At 43.2% G+C, this 22,080-nt stretch overlaps 1 protein-coding gene across 1 annotated transcript in view; it reads right to left on the bottom strand.

Annotated features, from left to right (window-relative positions):
• Positions 1-22,080, bottom strand: part of LOC122556243 (uncharacterized) — a 288,957-nt gene that overhangs the window by 182,730 nt on the left and 84,147 nt on the right. The window contains exons 5-13 of the mRNA XM_043702860.2: positions 19,331-19,375; positions 14,002-14,064; positions 13,772-13,825; positions 9,936-9,962; positions 8,571-8,648; positions 7,106-7,159; positions 4,316-4,351; positions 4,172-4,213; positions 3,837-3,908 (exon numbers count right to left, since the gene is read on the bottom strand). Coding sequence (XP_043558795.2) covers positions 3,837-3,908; positions 4,172-4,213; positions 4,316-4,351; positions 7,106-7,159; positions 8,571-8,648; positions 9,936-9,962; positions 13,772-13,825; positions 14,002-14,064; positions 19,331-19,375 — 471 coding nt within the window. The remainder of the gene's footprint in view (positions 1-3,836; positions 3,909-4,171; positions 4,214-4,315; positions 4,352-7,105; positions 7,160-8,570; positions 8,649-9,935; positions 9,963-13,771; positions 13,826-14,001; positions 14,065-19,330; positions 19,376-22,080) is intronic.

Here is a 22,080-nt window from a genome sequence, read left to right as displayed (position 1 = left end):
AGTGATGTATAGAATGGTACCAGGAATATGGATTTCAAATACAAGGAGAGATTAGAAAAAATTGACACATTGTCCTTGATACACAGAAGATTAGAGGTGACATTATTGATATGTTCAAAATTATGAACAATTTTGACAGGATAACAAATGACATTCTATTTCTATTTCTACTAGTTGGTAAGACAGTAACTCGGAGGTCACAATTTCAAGACTGTCAACAAGAGACCTAGGATTGAGATGAGGGGAAATTGTCTTTACTTAGAGAGTTGTTAGGATTTGGAATGTGCTGCCAGGGAGAGTGGGGGAGAAAGATTCCATAGGAGGTTTCAAAACAGAGCTGGATATACACAGAGTCATAGAATCATAGAGTCATAGACAATAGAGAATAGGCACAGGAGTAGGCTGTTCGGCCCTTCGAGCCAGCACCACCATTCATTATGATCATGGCTGATCATCCACAATCAGAATCCTGTTCCTGCCTTAACCCATAACCTTGATTCCGCTATCATTAAGAGCTCTATCCATCTCTTTCTTGAAAGAATTCATAGAATCATACAGCATGGAAACAGACTCTTTGGTTCAACTAGTTCACAAAGACAATGTTCCCAAACTAAACTAGTCCCACCTGCCTGTGTTTGGTCATATCCCTCCAAATCTTTCATATTCATGTACTTATCCAAGTGTTTTTTTTAAATGTTGTAACTGTACCTGCATCCACCACTTCCTCTGGCAGTACATTCCACACATGAACCATTCTCTGTGTAAACATTGCTGGAAAAGCGCAGTAGGTCAGGCAGCATCCAAGGAACTGAAGAAGGGCTTATGCCCGAAACGTCGTTTCTCCTGCTCCTTGGATGCTGCCTGACCTGCTGCGCTTTTCCAGCAACACATTTTCAGCTCTGATCTCCAGCATCTGCAGACCTCACTTTCTCCTCTGTATAAACATTGCCTCTCATATCCTTTTCAAATCTTTCTCCTCTCATCTTGAAAATATGTCCTTTAGTTTTGAACTTCCCCACTCAAGGGAAAAGATCCTTGCTATTCACCTTTTCCAAGTTCCTCATGATTTTATAAACCTCGTTGACCTCCTATGCTCCAGTGAAAAAGTCTCAGCTTATTTTTATAATTAAAACCCTCCATTCCCAGCAACAACCTGGTCAATCTTTTCTGAACTTTGTCCAATTTATAATATCCTTCCGATAGCAGGGCGACCAGAATTGCACACTGTACTCCAGAAGTAGCCTCACTATCGTCCTGTGTAACCTCAACATGACATCCCAACTCTTGTACTCAAAGATCTGACCAATGAAGGCAAGCATGCTAAAAGCCTTCTTAACCACTTGTCTACCTGTGATGCAAATTTTAAAGAACTATGTACCTGAATCCCTAGGTCTCTCCCTATATAATACTACCCAGAGCCCTATCATTAATTGTATAAGTCTGGCCAATCTGGAAAATAAGCCTCCACCACACCAGTCTCCAATCATCAAGTCAATCTTGTATCCAATTGGCAAACTCACCCCAAATCCCATATGATCTAATTTTACTCACTAGTCTACCATGTAAACCTTGTCAAAGGCTTTCCTAAAGTCTTTTGAAAATGATTCACTTACAGGGCTGAGGGCTGTTCGAAGGAAGGGTTACTGGACCCGAAATGTTAAATCTGACTTCTCTCCACAGATGCTGCCAGAACTACTGACATTTTCCAGTAATTTCTATTTTGTTTCTGATTTTCAGCATCCACAGTTCTTTCAGTTTTAACTTAAACTACAGGTTGTTCTGCTATAACGCGTGTTTTGTTAGTGTGAATTCGCTATAATGTGATTGATGAATTGGCGACATTGTTTCTAAAGTGTGAACTTTTAAAGCATGCATTGGTTATAACACAATTCTGGTCCCATTAGTTTGAATAGTACTCCAATTACACAATTTTCTTATAACATGGGATTGCAAAACAATGGAATGATCGTGTTTTAGCAGAACTGACTGTATTGAGATAGGGCTCGAAAATGGGACTAGCTGGTACAGACATGATCAGCTGAAAAACCTCCTTCTGTGCTATAGCATTCTATGATTCAGCATACAAGCCAACAGAGGCTCTTAGTTTGCCAATTAACCATCAGTAGGAGAGTACTAGACAGAATCTCCAGCCTGATAGCTGTTAAGCTGGTGATGGGTAAGTGGATGCTATGTCCTTATTGATCACCACCATCCCCCCTGCAGCCCCACCCAAAACAGACTTATACTGTTGCCTCGCAGCGCCAGAGACCCGGGTTCAATTCCCGCCTCAGGCGACCGACTGTGTGGAGTTTGCACGTTCTCCCCGTGTCTGCGTGGGTTTCCTCTGGGTGCTCCGGTTTCCTCCCACAGTCACAAAGATGTGCAGGGTCAGCTAAATTGGCCATACTAAATTGCCCATAGTGTTAGGTAAGGGGTAAATGTAGTGGTATGGGTGGGTTCGCTTCGGCGGGTCGGTGTGGACTTGTTGGGCCGAAGGGCCTGTTTCCACACTGTAATGTAATGTAATGTAATCTAATCTAATCTAATCTAATATAATCTATCAGGGCTCCTTTCCAATGTTGGGGTCCCCCTTCTGGGTCACCTTCCTCACTGGCCTGTGGGCTCTGACTTCCCTGCCCCATCCCTACCATATTGTTCTTTCCTTCCCAGGGACTCTGCTAAGTCCAGCGCCATGTTTTTACTTATTATTTTTGTAATCTAATATATTTCATATCAGTTTTCTAACTGCCTGTATCTTAAAGCTTATATTATGACAGTTTAATTGGAGATAAGCCTGATTACAGTAGACTCTGCTAAAATATCATTTACCAAAGTGCTCTATGGCCAGTCTCAATATTGTGGGCTGAGAGCTGTATATGCTTACAGATGTGTCTGGAGAGATGGGGGTAGAGACCAACAAATGGCAATGTATGGATGCAAAGGCAACTTCAAGCACACCACTTTATATATGGCAGGGTGTTGCTAAATGGTAAGACAACACAGACTAGACTGTGATTTCAAAAATTCTTGGGAAAAACTCAGCACGTCTGGCAGCATCTGTGGAGAGAAAGCAAAGTTAATGTTTTGGGTCCAGTGACCCTTCTTCAGAACTGATTGTAACTAGGTTTATATGCCAGAAAAGGGTGGGGAATGGAGGGTGGGCAGGGGGAAAGAGTAAACAATAAGTGAAGATGGATTCCAGAGAGAGAAACACAGTTGTACTGACAAAGGAATGGGTAGAGGTCAGCCTGGGAGAATCAATAGCTGCTAATTGGGATTGTTGGTAGCTGAAAATGTGTTGTTTGTGGAAGTAGCCCATGTGATGACAAGCCCTGGTGTGTCGGCTAGGGAGATGGGAGAAGGTGCTCAGGCCCTAAAATTATTGAACTCGATATTGAATGCAGACTACACACACCAGGTCCCCATTGTTAAATTGGCTCGTTTAAAACATACGCTCATTGGGTTTGGGAACAAGATATCACAAGGGAGGGGAAACTGTTTTAAATTAACTTTGTTTTGACTTGTTTGGGGGTGGGGGGGTGGGTGAGCAGGCAAATAAAGAAGGCGATCCAGATTATCCCTCCACACGCAGGAGTTTAACCATTTCGGGGATCTGATGTGGAACTGTCGCAAATTGGACACTGTCTCCTGGAACCCGGTTGTAGCATCAGCCACAGGAACCGTTCTTGTACCACCTGCTGGTTCAGGAGGAAAGCGTTATCGACTGACCCAAACTCACACTTCAATAAAATAATCCATCGTATTATAGCTGCTACAGAATACATGGGGGCCAGGCCAACAGACTGAAATTGGTTCATCAGAGAGCCATGTCCTACCTTCTGTCCTTTCACAGTGATGGTAGGACCACGCTCTGGTCGATAAACAGGACCAGGACGACCTTTCACGCCCTGTTTGCAATATAAGCATCAACTTATCAGGTTTGGGAAATGATTTTATCAACAAGAGGAATGGTTAATTAGAGTGCATTTGACATTCAATAGCTTTGGCATAATTTTTGAAGCATGGTTTAAAAATATCACAGTACAGGTGCAGAATCAATCAGTAGCTCAGCTCACGAATTTATTTACCATTAGCTTTGTTAAAATACACAAATTATTTGATCTAATCTTGCCCACTCTCAGCTGCATTCCCACACACAAATTTCAATTACCTTGTCACCCTTGGAACCCACAAAGAATAATCCCATGTTGCCCTGTACAAATAAAAGTTCAAGCAAGTTTACATTTTATCAAAGCTTTCAAACTAAATTTTTAAAATGGCAGGAAAACAATAGAACTGGTTCCACAGGTTTTACCTTTGGCCCTGGATGACCAGTTGGTCCTGATGGACCCTAGCAACAGATAAGAATACCAACAATTAAATTTGAAACATATTCCAGGCATATGAAACAGTTCAAAATATATCAGATGGCATCAACAAACACTACTTGAAAACTGACTTGAAAATCTCACAACACTAGGTATAGAATTTTTGATGTTGTTTTGACATTTGTTTTTTTTTTAGTTATAGTTTGGATTATTCCTTGGAAGTGACTGTTACATTTTTATTTTTGTTCTGCAAATTGACGATAATCTTTTTAATCATATTTTAGCCTTGTTTAGTTTGGAGTTCTATTATGATACAGAGGCAGGCAGCCAAATTAAACAAAACTCCCGACCCATGTATTCATAACCCAGTAAAATCACAACATTGAAAGACCCTCAAAGTTAATCCCAGACTTTTGAATAGCCAGTACAAGACTTTGTGTATAATTGATGCCAGACACCAGGTTTATGGCTTAAACAATGTATTAATAATCTATTAATACTACAGTACTTTAGCTGAGCAAAGTTAAAACAGCCAGTGATTGAATTAATATCTACAATTTAACCCCATCTTCTTTGATTTTACCCCCAGCTCACAGAAAGACAGAGACAAAAAGGCACATTTAAGTTATAAATCAAAACAAAATTAAGAGAGATATAACTGGCCAATCATTTAAGCTTTTTCCAGGGCTGTAAAATCAAGGCACATGGGATTTAACCTTGCTTGGTTTCTGCTGACACTGGTCAATGCAAACAGTTTCCTATAAGCTCCAAGGAATTTTCATTTAATTCTTCTGACTGAGATTCTATTCTTCAAGTTTTCAATAAGTTGAAAATGGGAGCAATCAGATCTCTGTCCTGTAGCTTTGGCAGCCATAGTCCTTCTGACAAAATCACAGTTCAAAACCAATTCAAACTCTAGTTTCTCTTTTGATTTCTTTTCAACATTATCTTGACTTGAACTTCCCTGCAAGACCCCTGTTAACATTTAAACATCTGCCATCTATTTGAGCATAATGTCTCTCTGGGGTTGAAATGTCAATAGAATACATTGAAGAACGTGCAACCTGTAATGAGACCTGGCCTTATTAACAAATATCAGTTTGTTTGTTCTCCTCTTTTGTTTTAAAACAAGCTGCTGCTTACAGTCCATAGGTCATCCTTAGCTCTCAGCTCACAGTTCACAATGCCAAACCAAAAATGATAAAAAAATAAGAAAAAAAGAGAGGCCAAGAGCAGTGGCTGGTCGCTTTGTGGTGGGTAAAGTTGGTGAACCTTTAAACAACTTGCCCGTTCTTCTGGATAGGTGTAAGCAAAACCCTGGCTTGGTCCATTTTTCTCAAGTTTCTTTCTCCTCTCCATTTTTTCTTGTTTTCTGTGTTCCATTTATCATAACACTGAAAGAACCTCAATTTGAGTAACAAGTTTTACAGATTCCTGTATTTAGACTGCAATAATGGAATCTCTAGCATGATATGCTTACTAATATCAAAAAACATTTCTAAACTGTTATAATGTTCTGAGGTTTCACACGTTCCTTCAATTCTTAACAACCAGCATGTGAAAATAATTTTTTTTCTAACAGGAAATTGATTTCATTGAAAATGCTTCTTTTAAAAAATAACTACTTAAAATGACCAATTTGCAATTTGGTCTATTAATGGAAGTGAGTACTGCAAGATATTGATCTTTTTATTCTAATGAGGTTTTATTTTGACTGTGCTACAAACATGTTGGAATGCTCTGTCATGATGTTCCTCTCCCTCCCATTCCCTACATTAGTCATGTCTCCTAATCCATCTGCAGCTGATGCCTGTCAACTAACTAGGACAGTAATTTGCTGTAGCAAGATTCTGATCTTTTTGAGGATATTGTCCTATGAAGAAAGTATGTAATGGAAATATAAGGGGTAGGTTTTTTCATTTGTTCATGGGAAATTGGTGTCATTAGCACCTTTTTGCCAACACCTGACAGTTTAAAAAAAAAATTATTGAATTTAAACTTCACCATCTGCCATGGTGGGATTCCAGCCCACGTTCTGAGACATGAGCCTGTGACTTGGGATTCCTAGTCAACTTACCACAACTGCACAGCTTCCTGAGAGGTTTCTGTCACCTGTGGAACTGCATCTGACATTCCCACAATTTTACAAGGCAGAGAGGTGATTACAGTTTGAACAAGCTGAGTTCAGAAAGTCGCCCCATGGGTCAAAGGGGGGGATGATCTTTTTGAATCCTTTTCACATCTTGTACTGATCATCCTGAATTTACTTGAATACTCTGCTCATCTTGCTGTACACTCACAAGGGAAATCTTCAACAAGATATCTGACTGAATTGAAAGTATTTTGTCTTTTGCTGAGGTCTTGGTATTTGGGTTGGTGTCCTCTTGAGCCATGCAGGTCCATAATGTCCCAGGTTTGAATGTTGTGTGTGTGCGGAATGAACTAGCTTCGTTCACACAAATCAAAGTATTATAGAATCATAGAGTCCGACAGTATAGAGGACGCCATTTGTAATGTAAAAATACATTACGTTTAACTTCTTGATTAGTTTTCCTGGATTCTACTGTCAGGCAAACAAATTTCACTTTCCCTTGCATTGTCCCTTGGCAACCCCTAGTACAGTGAATGGCACTGTACGAGATACAGAGTTGTTTGGGCAGTAATGCAATTCAGTGTGGTTCAGCTGTCAATTCTGTATATATTAAAGAAAGCAGTCATCCTTAATCTTCTGCGTGAAGCCCTCAGATACACTGAATTAAGGAAAAGGAGGCACTTACCAAGGGACCTGGAGGCCCAGTGGGTCCTGGTCGTCCTGGAAGTCCTGGTTGACCCTTAAATTAGATAATTCATAAAATGAATATCTTGTTCTAATAATTTCATTTGGAATCTGGACTAAAAACAATTTTCTGTTGTGTCTGAACAGCAAAGATAACCTTAAAAAGCAAAAAGCAGCCATTATCCAGAAAGCTTCCGGGTCTGTGAAGGAAAGGAATCATTGAGTGGGTTATTATTTTGGGAAAACCAGCTTTTCATTCTGCCCATAGTGGAGGGTCTGAGGTCAGACATTGTAGGATCTGCCTACTTGCTCCACCCCCCCCCATTTGCATAAAAGTTATGATATAGTCGGTTCTGCTATAACGTGGTTGTTCCGTTCTTGTGCAAATTGTGCATTAGAAGAAATCGTCTAATAGCAGCAGCATTTAAACTATTGGGATTGGAATCACATAATAACCAATACACACTTTACAAATTCACACTTTAGAATAAGTGTCCCAAATTTATTAATCGAGTTACAGTAAATTCGCATGAAGGAAACGTGCATTACAGCAGAATGACCTGTATATCGTTTGGGTGCAGTGCAAAGGTATATGCCAAAGAGCAATGATTGTGTTCAGTTCTTGAAATGGCATTTCCTAGTGGGGTATTAATAGTAGAGAAGCCTCATAAAAGGGGCGGCTCAGTGGTTAGCACTGCAGCCTCACAGCACCAGGGTCCCAGGTTCGATTCCAGCCTTGGGCGACATCTGTGTGGAGTTTGCACATTCTCCCTGTGTCTGCCTGGGTTTCCTCCAGGTGGTCTGGTTTCCTCCAACAGTAACAAAGATGTGCAGGTTAGGTGAATTGGCCATTTTAAACTGCCCATAGTGTTAGGTGCATTAGTCAGAGGGAAATGGGACTGGGTGGGTTACTCTTCGGAGGGTCGGTGTGGACTTGTTGGGCCAAAGGGCCTGTTTCCACACTGTAGGGAATCTAATCTGTCTGAAGTTGAAGAGAATGTAAGTGATTAACTGAGCCATGATCTCGCTGAATGGTGGTGAAGATCTGATGTGCTGAATGCACTACCTCTGCTCTTTCATCTTATGACTTTATGGACTTACAAACTTTTGCCTTCCTCCAGATATCTCATGTGCCGCAAGGTCTTCTGGTTAAGTTTTCATATGCCTGAACGTGTCATGCTAACCAAGCACCAGCTGGTCTGCACAACAAAGCAACTCATACTGTTCTTTACAGGGACTCCAGGGCCACAGTATAAACATGGGTGAGGTGTCAGTTCAAGTTAAATGGTAGTTCAGCTTCAATTACAGTGTGTTCCTACAAATTAATAACTGTAGCGAAATAACTGGAAGAGCTATGCCCAATCTTGCACCATGCTCTGTGATGTTAAATCTCTCATGTTATCAGGCTCATTGCAGATGTCAAACACACCATATGTCAGCACACAGAGTTGAGGAGTGACACTTACTGGAGGTCCTGGGTGACCTGGTGGTCCATGGCTTCCTTTGTCCCCTGGATATAACGGTACAATTTGAGCTGATTCACCCTTTCAAGATAAACATATTGCAGAATTAAACCTCATCCCTGCTTAACAAACAGCAACTACATACAGTTACATTAGTTAGCCCTACCCTGCTGAATAACCAGAAGCTGTACTTAATTTCACATCTGGAGGACTGCATTGAGATTTCTGTCTATTAGAAACCATTTATAAAAACTTGATTTCTGAGATGAGGGGGTTATCTTATGAAGAAAACTTGGGTCTGTATCCATTGGAATTTAAGAGGATGAGAAATGATCTTGTGGAAACCTGAAGGATCCAAAGGGGATTTGCGAGGGTGAACATTGAGTCTCTCATTTTAAATAGGAGAATGAGGCTACATACCAGTGTTGACGTGGTGGGTTGGCACACAGCATTGGCTCTACTCAGCGCTGGTTAAGTACCAGTAATGGCAGGATGTAGTCCTTAGGCTGCATTGGTCTCTCATTGAAAGCCTTCCACCCTGAAATTAATTGTGGTGTGTGTGGGGGCGCTAACGAATCAGGAGGTGATGGGGTCTCCCTGAAGCATCTGCTTCTGTCATTATACAGAGAATCCACCACCTTCCAGAGTGCCTCTAGGGTGAGCATTAAATTCTGTCCTAAGTGTTAATTTCACCCTCAATTATTTGTGGGAATAATCATCCTGCTGTCAATCTTTAATATTCATTCATTGTCTGCTTCAGGGATATTTTCAGCCTCATTATTGTTGAGTGAATATGACCCTTCATCCCCAAAGGAGACAGTGGGGGCTGCAGATGCTGGAGATCAGAGTTGAGAGTGTCGTGCTGGAAAAGACAGGAGGTCAGGCAGCATCCAACGAACAAGTCAGGCAGCATCAAAGAAGCAGGAGAATCGACATTTCCCGAAACGTCGATTCTTCTGCTCCTTTGATGCTGCCTGACCTGCTGCGCTTTTCCAGTAACACATTTTTAAGCTCTGATCTCCAGCATCTGAGGAGCAGGAGAGTCAATGTTTCAGGCATAAGCCTGATGAAAGGCTTATGTCTGAAACATTGATTCTCCTGCTCCTCAGGTGCTGCTGACTGGCTTTGCTTTTCCAGCACCACACTCTCGACTCTGACCCTTCATCCTGTTAGCAATCAGTTCTGGTTTAATGGCAACAAAGAAAGTCACTTATCAAAATCCAGATATTCTGGACATTTCTATTTGGAAAATCAAAATAAAATTCAAAGCATAAGCTTCAGCCAATCAAATTCTCCCTTTAATCACATCACTTGGCAGAACTAACTTCATTTGCAAATGAAAACCCTCCTTCTTAGTGAATGACATACCTTTTGTCCTGGAAGCCCTGAATGTCCCTGAAAATTAAAATTAGAAATGTATAGTTCAGGAATTTTTCAGAAACGTACTTCAATTTTTGAATAAGATTAAAGCAGATTTACACAGCAGTCATAACTATTTAGCCCCCCCTTGGAAATATCCATTTTGTTTTCAATGGGTTACAAATAATTGGGAATAACTTTGACTTTATGCCTTTACGTAAAAAGGAGACATTGAAACAGCAGTCCATTACTCATCTCTTCTAGTTTTAATTTTCGAAATGAAATAGTGAGGGATGGTGTGATGTAAATGAGACTGCCAATTTGTGAGAAAAAAGAATTTCCACTGTTATGGCATCTTTCATAACTTCAGGGCATCCTAAAGCACTGAAGTGGCAATGATGTACAACCTGGAGTTCCAGGATTTTGATCCAGCGACAGTGAAGAATCAGTGATATAATTCCAAGTTAGGGTCTTGAATAGAAATGTGCAGGTGGTGTTTCGAGTCATAGAGATGTACAGCACGGAAACAGATCCTTTGGTCCAACCAGTCTATGCCAACCAGATATCCCAACCCAATCTAGTCCCACTTGCCAGCACCCAGCCCATATCCTTCTAAACCCTTCCTATCCATATATCCATCCAAATGCCTTTTAAATATTGCAATTGTACTATCCTTCTCTGGCAGCTCATTCCATACACGTACCACCCTCTGCGTGAAAACGTTGCCCCTTAGGTTTCTTTTATATCTTTCCCCTCTCACCCTAAACCTATGCCCTCTAGTTCTGGACTCCCCCACCCCTGGGAAAAGATTTTGTCTATTTATCCTTTCCATGCCTCTTATCATTTTGTAAACCTCTATAAGGTCACCCCTCAGCCTCCGACGCTCCAGGGAAAACAGCCCTAGACTGTTCAGCCTCTACCTATAGCTTAAATCCTCCAACCCTGGCAATATCCTTGTAAATCTTTTCTGAACCCTTTCAAGTTTCACAACATCTTTCCAATAGGAAGGAGACCAGAATTGCGCGCAATATTCCAACCGTGGTCTAACCAATGTCCTGTATGCCACTTGTCACCGGCTGCCATGTATTTGCTTTCCTTCTTGGTAATGAAGGTCATTCATTTACAGGGTGCTTCAGAGAGGCCTGGGTGAATTGCTGCAATACATCTTAGAACAAGGACAGCCAACGGATGTTATCTACCTGGACGTCAAGAAGGCTTTAATAAGGTGCTGAGTAAGGTAAGGGCCCATGGTGTTACAGGCAAGGTGTTAGCATGAATAAAAACTTGGCTGTCTAGCAGAAAGCAGAGAGTGGGGATAAAAGTGTCCTTCTTAGGATGGCAGCCAGTGACAAGTGGTGTTCATTTCATACATTAATGATCTAGATGAAGGAACGGAGGGTACTCTGGCTAACTTTGCAGACGATACAAAGATAGGTAGAGGGACAGGTAGCATTGAGGAGGCGGGAGGCTTACGAAGGATTTGGACAGGTTAGGAGAATAGGCAAACAAGTGGCAAATGGAGTGTAATATGGGAAAGTGTGAGGTCATGCACTTTGGCAAGAAGAATAGAGTATTGGACTGCTTTCTAAATAGGGAGAAAACAAAAAGGCTGAACTGCAAAGAGACTTCGAAATTCTCGTCCAGGATTCTCACAAGGTAAATGTGCAGGTTGGGTCAATAGTTAGGAAGGCAAATGCAATGTTGGCATTTATTTTGAGAGGACTTGAATATAAAAGCAGGCATGTTCTTCTGAGGCTCTAGTCAGACCACATTTGGAGTATTGTGCACAATTTTGGGCCCCATATCTCAGGAAGGATATACTGGCCCTGGAGCATATTCAGAGGAGGTTTACGAGATTGATCCCAGGAATGAAAAGCTTGACATATGAGGAATGTTTGAGGACTGTGGGTCCATACTTGATGGAGTTTAGAAGAATGAGGGGGTATCTAATTGAAACATTGAACAGCCTGGACAGAGTGGATGCTGGGAAGATGTTTCCATTGGCAGGAGAGACTAGGACACAAGGCCATAGCCTCAGTGTAAAGGGAAGGCCTTTTAGAACAAAGACAAGGGGAAACTTCTACAGCCAGAGAATGGTGAATCTATGGAATTCATTGCCACAGAAGGCTGTGGAGGCCAGGTCATTGAGTATATTTAAGACAGAGATAGATAGGTTCTTGAGTATCAAGGGAATTAAGGGTTACAGGGAGAAAGTGGGAGAATGGGGCTGAGAAACATATCATCCCATTGAGTGGGCTGAATGGCCTAATTTATGCTCCTATGTCTTGTGGTCTTATCTTGTGTATGGGACACATTGCTGCCATTAAGTGTCAGTGTTGGAGGGAGTAAATGTTGAAAGTGTGGGATGGGATGATAATCAAACAGGCTGCTTTGGAGGAACAAATTACTGCAGATGCTGGAATCTGTACTGAAGACAACAAACGCTGGAGATCACGACGGGTCAGATGGCATCCTTGGGGAGATTCAAGAGTGTGGAAAGGCACAGGCAGGTCAGGCAGCATCAGAGGAGCAGGAGAATCGACGTTTCGGGCAAAAGCCCTTCATGGAGAAAGATCAATCTAATGTTTCAAGTCTAGATGACTCTTTATCAGAATTGAAGTATGGAGGAGCAGCACTTATGCTATAGGTTTGGGGTGTGGGGTTGGGGGAAGTGTTCAGAGTAGTGGGTGTCAGGTGCCGGTGAAAAAAACGATGTTGATAGTTCAGACTAAGTGATCCGAATGTGAGTATGGCAGAACACTGGTGTGTCTCCTACCATAATTGAAAGACTATAAGACCATAAGACATACAAGCAGAAATTAGGCCCTTCAGCCCATCACATCTACTCTACCATTCAATCATGGCTGACAAGTTTCTCAACCCTATTCTCCCGCTTTCTCCCCGTAACCCTTCATCCCTTTGACAATCAAGAACTTATCTATCTCCATCTTAAATATACTTAATGAGGATAGTTTGTGAGATGGGGGAATCCAGAAGGCTGTAAAGTGTTTGGTCTGAAGGTGAGATGTTGTTCTCTCAGTTTGCGCTGGGATTCACTGGAACACTGCAGCATGCCAAGGACAGACACATGGCCATGTGAGCAGGGCGCTGTGTTAAAATGACTGGCTACGGGAAGGTCAGGGTTCTGCTTGCACATAGACTGGAAGTGTTGTGCAAAACGGTCACCCAGTCTGTATTTGGTGTCTCCAATGTAGAGTAGGCCACATTGAGTATAGCGAATACTGGCTGCTTTGTCCTGGATGGTCTTGAGCTTCTCGAACATTGTTGGAGCTGCACTCATCCAGGCAAGTGAGGAATACTGCATCACACTTGTACCTTGTAGATGATGGACAGGCTGGAGAGTTAGGATGTGAATAACTTGCTCCAGGATTCCTAGTTTCTGACCTGTTCCTGTAGCCACTCTATTTAGTGAGTCCAGTTCAGAACTGCTCAATGATGAGGTGTTCATTGATGGTGATGCTATTGAATGTCAAGTAGAGATTGTTACACTCTCTCTTGTTGGAGATGGTCATTGCCTAGCATTTGTGTGCTGTGAATGTTTCTTGCTACTTATCAGCTCAAACCAGGTTGGATAAAGACTATTTAGAATAAATAGTCAACACAAAAGCCTGTGGTATTGGTGTAGGTTGAAGTCTTTCAGCTGTGTGAGCAGTGTTAGTTGTCAGCCTATTGCAGTGATTTGTATTTTTGCTATTTTTGAACCACCTTTCACTGTCCCGTACTGTGTGTTGAGAATGTGCCTGGGAAAGGGACCGATATCAGGGTGCTTATAAATTAAATATTAATAATCTTATTGGTTTCAGTAAGCTTTGTAAAGTACATACTTGAAGTCCTGTAAATCCTTCTGAGCCAGGAATTCCTGGAAAACCAGGATCACCCTGTAAAAGAAAGAACTTGCAATTTTTATGTATCGCTGCGAAGCACTACATGTATCAAATTAACATTAGATTACAATGGAAATTCCAAGTACTTTCTGATTAACAATGCTTCTCAAGTCTGAACTCAAAAGCTCACCATTTTTAAAAATAAATTGATGTTTTAAGGCTGGCCTTACCTTTGTGCCATTGCATCCTGGTATGCCCTTAGGACCTTGAGGACCATCTTTTCCAGGGATACCCTAGATAGAAAAAGTTGGAGTTTATTTCAGAAACTTATGAAAGTAAAGTACATGCTGTAACCAACAGAAATTCTGACTCCTTGGGGTATGGTCAGCCAGATGACATGACAATGCAAAAGCATAGGGCATTGGTAACTCAAGTGATGTACATTGTACAATAATGATGTACATAGTGTACAATAATATAAGCTCTAGTTGCCGCACTCTGTCCTTGTTGCTTTGGGTGCAAAGTCTATTACAGATTGGAGTGGATTACTCTGTCATCTCTATGACTTTAAATAAAGGGAATAAACTTAGTCAGCACCTTGGTCCTGCTTGACATTATGTAAAACTATCCATACCTCAGGAAATTCACATTCAGGCAAGGCCATTGTAATGGTTAGAATGGAAAATATAAATATCACTGCACCTCAAGATTAGATTAGATTAGATTACTTACAGTGTGGAAACAGGCCCTTCGGCCCAACAAGTCCACACCGACCCGCCGAAGCGCAACCCACCCATTCCCCTAATTTACCCCTTTACCTAACACTACGGGCAATTTAGCATGGCCAATTCACCTAACCTGCACATCTTTGGACTGTGGGAGGAAACCGGAGCACCCGGAGGAAACCCACGCAGACACAGGGAGAATGTGCAAACTCCACACAGTCAGTCGCCTGAGTCGGGAATTGAACCCAGGTCTCTGGTACTGTGAAGCAGCAGTGCTAACCACTGTGCCACCGTGCCGCCCCCTGTGCCTTCTGAGGTTAAGGTGTGTTTGACAGAATATTGCGTGAAGTTTAGCTCTAGGGCCACCATTACCTAATATTTCAAATAGAAAATAATTTTCACTTTCGATGTGAGTTGTTGTAGGTCGTCACTTAAAATTTACTGAAACATAAGGCCAATGTAGGTCCAGTGGAATAAATAGGAATGAGTAAATGAGCTCTGATTTTCAGGTAGAAATGTTACAATTTAGAATTTCACCGACTAGTCCAGATCATGGTTGGCATTACACAGCATTCCTGTATCCACCTTAACGAATGTCCGTGGTGCTGTCCATTTCTCTGAGTCCCGTGGACAGCATGAGATCCTGGAAACTAGAGTCTAGATTAGAGTGATGCTGGAAAAGCACAGCGGGTCAGGCAGCATCTGAGGAGCAGGAAAATTGACATTTCAGGCAAAAGCCCTTCATCAGGAATGGAGGAGCCAGCATGAGATCCTGGCAGCATTGTTTGCTGATACGTGCACAGCTCAGACAGGCTGTTTCTTCGAGGGATGTGGCAGAGCAAGATTACTGCAGTGCAGTAGAGGAGGTATTGGATATATTAGAACGTATGAATGTGGATAAATCTCCTGGTCCTGATCAGATATATCCAAGAACACTGCAAGATACTAGAGAAGAAATTGCAAGGGCCCTGGCTGATATTTTTCCATCATCGTTAGGACCCGGAAGACTGGAGGGTAGTGAATGTTATGCCCTTTTGAAGAATGGCTGCAAAGAAAAACTGGGAACTATAGACCAGTAAGACTAACATCTGTGGTAGGTCAGTTACTCGAGAAGATTTTGAGGGATAAGATATACATGCATTTGGAAAGACAGGGTTTGATTAGGAATAGTCAGCATGGTTTTGTGAGTAGGAGATCATGCCTCATAAATTTGTTCAAGTTCTTTGATGAAGTGACCAGGAAGGTTGATGAAGGCAGGGGGGTAGATGTAGTTGATATGGATTTCAGTAAGGCCTTTGATAAGGTTCCACAGGGCGAGAATGCCAGAGTTAAGGGATCCATGAGTCTGGCATGTGAGTGTGTGCACTGGCGAGGGATATTCAGGGAGATTGAATGACTTGTGTATGTATGTGAGATATGTCACATGAGCAAACCCACATGCACAGAATATTCCAGCCATTTCTTGGAAAAGGATAACAAAAAGGAGAAGATTGTTCCTGTGATGGATTACTTTTTCAAAAATCTTACTATTCAACAATTTAGTAATGTAACGAGTGCAATCATTCCTAATACAAAAACTACTGTTTTTAGATTATTCAATGATCTGAAATAGATAGTGTTGGATAACTCATCACAGTGCATTGCAACAAAAACAGAAGTTGATGGAAAAGCTCAGCAGGTCTGGCAGTAACTGGGAAGAGAAATCAAAGTTAACAGTTTGGGTCCAGTGACCCTTCCACAGAATAGTTTTGATTTACAGCATCCGCAGTTCTTTCGGTTTTTACACTTCAATGACAAACCATTTCAAGACATTTTTACTTCATAGGGAGTGACCAACACCATGTCGTCACTCCCCTGTCCACACTCAATCTATTCAGAACATAGAACATTACAGCGCAGTACAGGCCCTTCGGCCCTCGATGTTGACCGACCTGTGGGACCAATCTGAAGCCCACCTATCCTTCACTATTCCTTTTTCATCCATATATTTATCCAATGACCATTTAAATGCCCTTAAAATTGACGCATCCACTAGTGTTGCAGGCAGTGTGTTCCATGCCCCTACAGCTCTCTGAGTACAGAAACTACCTCTGACATCTGTCCTAAATCTATCACCCCTCAATTTAAAGCTGTGTCCCCTCATGCTAGCCATCACCATCCAAGAAAAAAGGCTCTCCCTATCTATCCCTCTGATTATCTTATATATCTCTATTAAGTCACCTCTCAACCTTCTTCTCTCTAACTAAAACAACCACAAGTGCCTCAGCCTTTCCTCATAAGACCTTCCCTCCATACCAGGTTTCATCCTGGTGAATCTCCTCTGCAGGAGGGAGGGTTTTGGATTTCCAAAGCTTCCACATCCTTCTTATAACGCGGTGACCAGAACTGTACGCAATACACAAGGGTGACCTCACCATAGTTTTGTACAGCTGCAGCATGACCTTGTGGCTTTGAAACTCAATTCCTCTACCAATAACTTCCCTGATCTTACTGAAACATCTGAACCTTGGAACCCACAACAACCATTCCTGTCCCTGCTCTATCCATGTCTCTGAAATGGCCACAACATCGAAGTCCCAGGTACTAACCCATGCTACAAGTTCATCCACCTTAGTCCAGATGCCCCTGGAGTTGGAGTAGACACACTTCAAACTACCTTCCTGTTTGCCAGTGAACTCTTGTGATCTTGAAACTTCATTTCTGACCTCACTACTCTCAACATCCTGGACACTGGAACTATAATTTAGGTTCTCATCTCCCTGCTGAATTAGTTTAAACCCTTCCAAAGAGCATCAGCAAAATCACCCCCACCCCCTCAGGATATTGGTACCTCTGTGGGTCAGGTATAGACTATCCTGTTTGTAGAGGTCCCACCTACCCCAGAATCAGCCCCACTTATCCAGAAATCCAAAACCCTCCCTCCTGCATCTTCCCAGGCCACGTGTTCAACTGTTCTCTCCACATTCCTCGCCTCGCTAGCACATTGGCACGGGTAACAAATCAAAGATAACAACTCTGTTTGTTCTAGCTCCAAGCTTCCACCCTAGCTCCCTGAATGTTTGCCTTAAATTCCCATCCCTTTTCCTTCCTATGTCATTGGTACCTATGTGGACAGTGACTTGAGTCTGCTCCCCCTCCCCCTCAAGGATCCCGAAAACACGATCAGAGACATCATGAACACTGGCACCTGGGGGGCAACACACCAATCGTGAGTCTCCCTCATTCCCACAGAACCTCCTATCTGTCCCCCTAACTTTGGAGTCCCTAATGACAAATGCTCTGATTCTCTCACTGTTCCTCTGAGCAACAGGGACAGACTCTGTGCTAGAGACCTGTACCCCATGGCTTACCCCTGGTAAATCGGTCCACCCCCAACAGTATCCAAAACAGTATGCTTATTATTGAGGGGAACAGCCACAGGGGATTGCTGCACTGCCTGCCAGTTCCCTTTCCATCCCCTGACTGTAACCTTTTCTCTTGTACCTGAGGTGTGACTACCTCCCTGTAACTCCTCTCAATAACCCCCTCCACCTCCTGAAAAAACTATATGGTGAGTAATGTCAAATCGATGATTGACAAGCATCCAGCAACAAAAGATTATTGTACTTTATTGCTGTCTTTTGTGCAACATCAGTGAAAAAGCATTACCTTCCACAGCAAAACTTCTGTTTGAACAGTTAATGCAATTGCTTGCACTGGCAGAAAGGAAGATGGTGGTGTTGTTGGAGGTCAGTTATCTCAGCTTCAAGAAACCTCAGCAGGAGGTTTCTTGAAGCTGTCCTGGGTCAAATCAATGACCTTCCCCAACATCATAAGGTCAGAAGTAGGGATGATTGTGTAATGCTCAACATCATTTGTGACTCCTCAGATACTGAAGCTGTCCATGCCCAAAGGCATCCAGATCTGGACTATATCAGGCTTGGACTGACAAGTGACAACTAATGTTGGCACCGCACAAATGTCAGGTAATGACAATCTCCAACACGAAAGAATATAACCATCACCCCGTGACATTCAATGGCATTGCCATCACTGAAATTCCCACCATCAACATTCAAGGATTACACTGACCAGAAATTGAACTGTACCAGCTATATAAAAACAGGTGAGTAACTCCCCTCCTGACTCTCCAAAGCCTGTCCATGATCTACTTGCTTGGATGAGTGGACCTACAACATTAAGAACCTCACCAGCATCCAGGCCAAAGGAGCCATGTAGTGGCACTCTGTCCCACTACCTTAAGCATTCACTCCCTCGAACACACGCTGCATAATGATAGCGGCATTTACCATCTACTAGATGCATTGCAGCAACTCACCAAGGCTTCAACAACACCTTCCAAACTCACAACCACCTCCATCCAGAAAGAAAAGGGAAGCAAATATATGGGAGCACCACCACCTGCAAATTCCCCTCCAAGCCACTCACCATCCTGAATCGGAAATATATCACTGTCACCAGTGTCACCAGCTCAAGATTCTGGAATTCCCTCCTAATGGCATTGTGGGCCGACCTACTGCAATGGTTCAAGAAGGCAGCTCACCACCACCTTCTCAAGGGGCAACTAGGGATGGGCAATAAATGCTGGATTAGCCAGTAACATCCACATCCTGTCACTGAAATAAAAGATCAATATAAGTTGCTGTTATTCATAAATACGAATGGGAACACCAGTCCATAATGCTTTCCTATCCTGTGATCCTTTTTAAAAGCTTTAGCGTGTATTAATTTTATAGTTTAGTCATTTCCACGGTGTATATCTTGTGATGGAAGGAAGTCTAGCATTAGAGGAAAGTCCAGGCTGCTGTGTAATTTGTCATTTTTGTTTACTCACTGGCACAGCAGGGTTTCCTGGATGGCCTGGTAAACCTGTAGGTCCCTAGGGAAATGAAAAGAACAGAAAGTATTAATTATACCGCTACCAAATGGATCATAATTTGCAGATATTTCTAACCAATTTGTTCAGAGATATTATGACCCAACTCTGGTGCAGTTGGGACCTAAACCCAGGCCTCCTGGTCCAGAGATTGGGGAACTACCACTGTACCACAAGAGCCTTAAAGAAGACCAATCCATTAATATCTGTTACAATGTTTCTGCCCAATTTCTGCTAAACCACAAGAAGAGGAGATGATGCCTCGTGGTATTGTTGTTAAACTGTTAATCCAGAGAAAGTGAGGACTGCAGATACTGGTGATCAGAGTCCAGAGTGTGGTGCTGGAAAAGCACAGCTGGTCAGGCAGCATCTGAGGAGCGGGAGAGTCGACATTTCGGGCATACGCCCTTCATCAGGAACAAGGCTTGTGGGCTGAGGGGGTAGAGAGATAAATGGGAGGGGGGTGGGACTGGGGTGTAAAGTAGCTGAGAGTGTGATTGGTAGGTGGAGGTGGGGGTAAAGGTGAAAGGTCAGAGAGGAGAGTGGAGCAGTTAGATGGGAAGGAAGATGGATAGATCATGAAGATGGTGCTGAGCTGGAAGGTTGGAACTGGGATAAGGTGGAGGAGGGGAGGGGAAATGAGGAAACTGGTGAAATCCACATTGAACCCATGTGGTGGGAGGTTCCTGAGGTGGAAGATGAGGTGTTCTTCCTCCTGGTGTCGGATAGTTAGGCAAAGGAGGAGGCCGAAGACCTGCAGAGTGGGAGGGGGAGTTGAAGTACTCGGCTATGGGGGCGGTGGGGTTGGCTGGTGTGGGTGTCCTGGAAATGTTCTCTGAAGAGCTATGTGAGTAGGCGTCCAGTCTCCCCAGTGTAGAGGAGCCCGCATTGGGAGCAACGGATACAGTAAATGACATGTGTGGAAGTGCAGGTGAAACTTTGATGGATGTGGAAGGTTCCTTTGGGGCCTTGGACGGAGGTGAGGGGGGAGGTGTGGGCACAGGTTTTGCAATTCCTGCGGTGGCAGGGGAAGGTGCCAGGAGGGGATAGTGGGTTGGTGGGAGGGCATGGACCTGACAAGAGAGTCGTGGAGGAAATGGTCTCTCTGAAATGCAGATAGTGGTGGGGAGGGAAATGTATCTCTGGTCGTGGGGTCCATTTATAGGTGGCGAAAATGGCAGAGGATGATGCGATGCATATGGAGGCTGGTGGGGTAGAAGATGAGGACTGGGGGTGTTCTGTCCTTGTTGTGGTTAGAAGGGTGGGGTTCAAGGGTAGAGGTGCAGGAAGTGGATGAGATGTGCTGGAGGGCATCATTGACCATGTGGGAGGGGCAATTGTGGTTTTCAAAGAAAGAGGCCATCTGGGGTGTTCTGTGGTGGAACTGGTCCTCCTGGGAGGAGATGTGGCTGAGGTGGAGGAATTGGGAATACGGGATAGCATTTTTACAGGAGGTAGGGTGGGAGGAGGTGTAGTCAGGTAGCTGTGGGAGTCAGTGGGTTTGTAGAAGATGTCCGTGTTGAGTCAGTCACCGTTGATGGAGATGGAGAGGTCCAAGGAGAGAAGGGAGGTTTAGATTAGATTCCCTACAGTATGGAAACAGGCCGTTCAGCCCAACCAGTCCACACCGACCCTCCAAAGAGTAACCCACCCAGATCCATTTCCCTCTGACTAATTGCCCTAATACTATGGGGCAATTTAGCATGGCTAATTCACCTGACCTACACATCTTTGGATTGTGGAAGGAAACCGGACCACCTGGAGGAAACCCACACAGACACAGGGAGAATGTGTAAACTCCACACAGACAGTCACCCAAGGCTGGAATCGAACCTGGGACCCTGGTGCTGTGAGGCAGCAGTGCTAACCACTGAGCCACCCTCTGAGATGGTCCAGGTGAATTTAAGGTCGGGGTGGAATGTGTTGGTGAAGTTGATGAACCATGTTCGACCTCTTCATGGGAGCACGAGGTGGCGCTGATGCAGTCATCAATGTAGCGGAGGAAGAGGTGGGGAGCGGTGCCGGTGTAACTACGGAAGATGGACTGTTCTACGTAGCCAACAAAGAGGCAGGCATAGATGGGGCCCATGTGGGTACCTATGGTTCACCTTGTGTCTGGAGGAAGTGGGAGAATTCAAAGGAGAAATTAATCCAGAGATCTAAGTATGTTTTGAGGGCCTGAAATTAATCCAGAGATCGGGAAGGATGTGGAAGCATTGGAAAAAGTGCAGAGGAGATCTACCAGGATGTTGCCTGGTCTGGAGGGAAGGTCTTATGAGAAAAGGCTGAGAGACATTGGTCTGTTCTCATTGGAAAGAAGAAGACTAAGAGGGGATTTAATAGAGACATACAAAATGATCAGAGGATTAGATAGGGTAGACAGTGAAAGTCTTTTTCCCAGGATAACGACATCAGCTTGTACGAGGGGGCATAACTACAAATTGAGGGGTGATAGATTTAAGACAGATGTCAGAGGCAGGTTCTTTACGCAGAGAGTGGTAAGGGTGTGGAATGCCCTACCCGCTAATGTAGTAGACTCAGCCACATTAGGGAGATTTACACAATCCTTAAATAAGCACATGGATGATTTTGGGATAGTGTAGGGGGACGAGCTGAGAATAGTTCATAGGTCAGCGCAACATCGAGGGTTGAAGGGCCTGTTCTACGCTGTATTGTTCTATGTTCTGTGTTTTATGTTCTATGATCTA

Source organism: Chiloscyllium plagiosum, unplaced genomic scaffold (genome assembly GCF_037043375.1).
Source record: "Chiloscyllium plagiosum isolate Xiang-an unplaced genomic scaffold, Cpla_swu_hap1 HiC_scaffold_13, whole genome shotgun sequence".
Classification (NCBI taxonomy): domain Eukaryota; kingdom Metazoa; phylum Chordata; class Chondrichthyes; order Orectolobiformes; family Hemiscylliidae; genus Chiloscyllium; species Chiloscyllium plagiosum.
The sequence above is the reverse complement of the archived record's forward strand: the minus strand, read 5'-3'. Positions and strand labels throughout refer to the sequence as shown.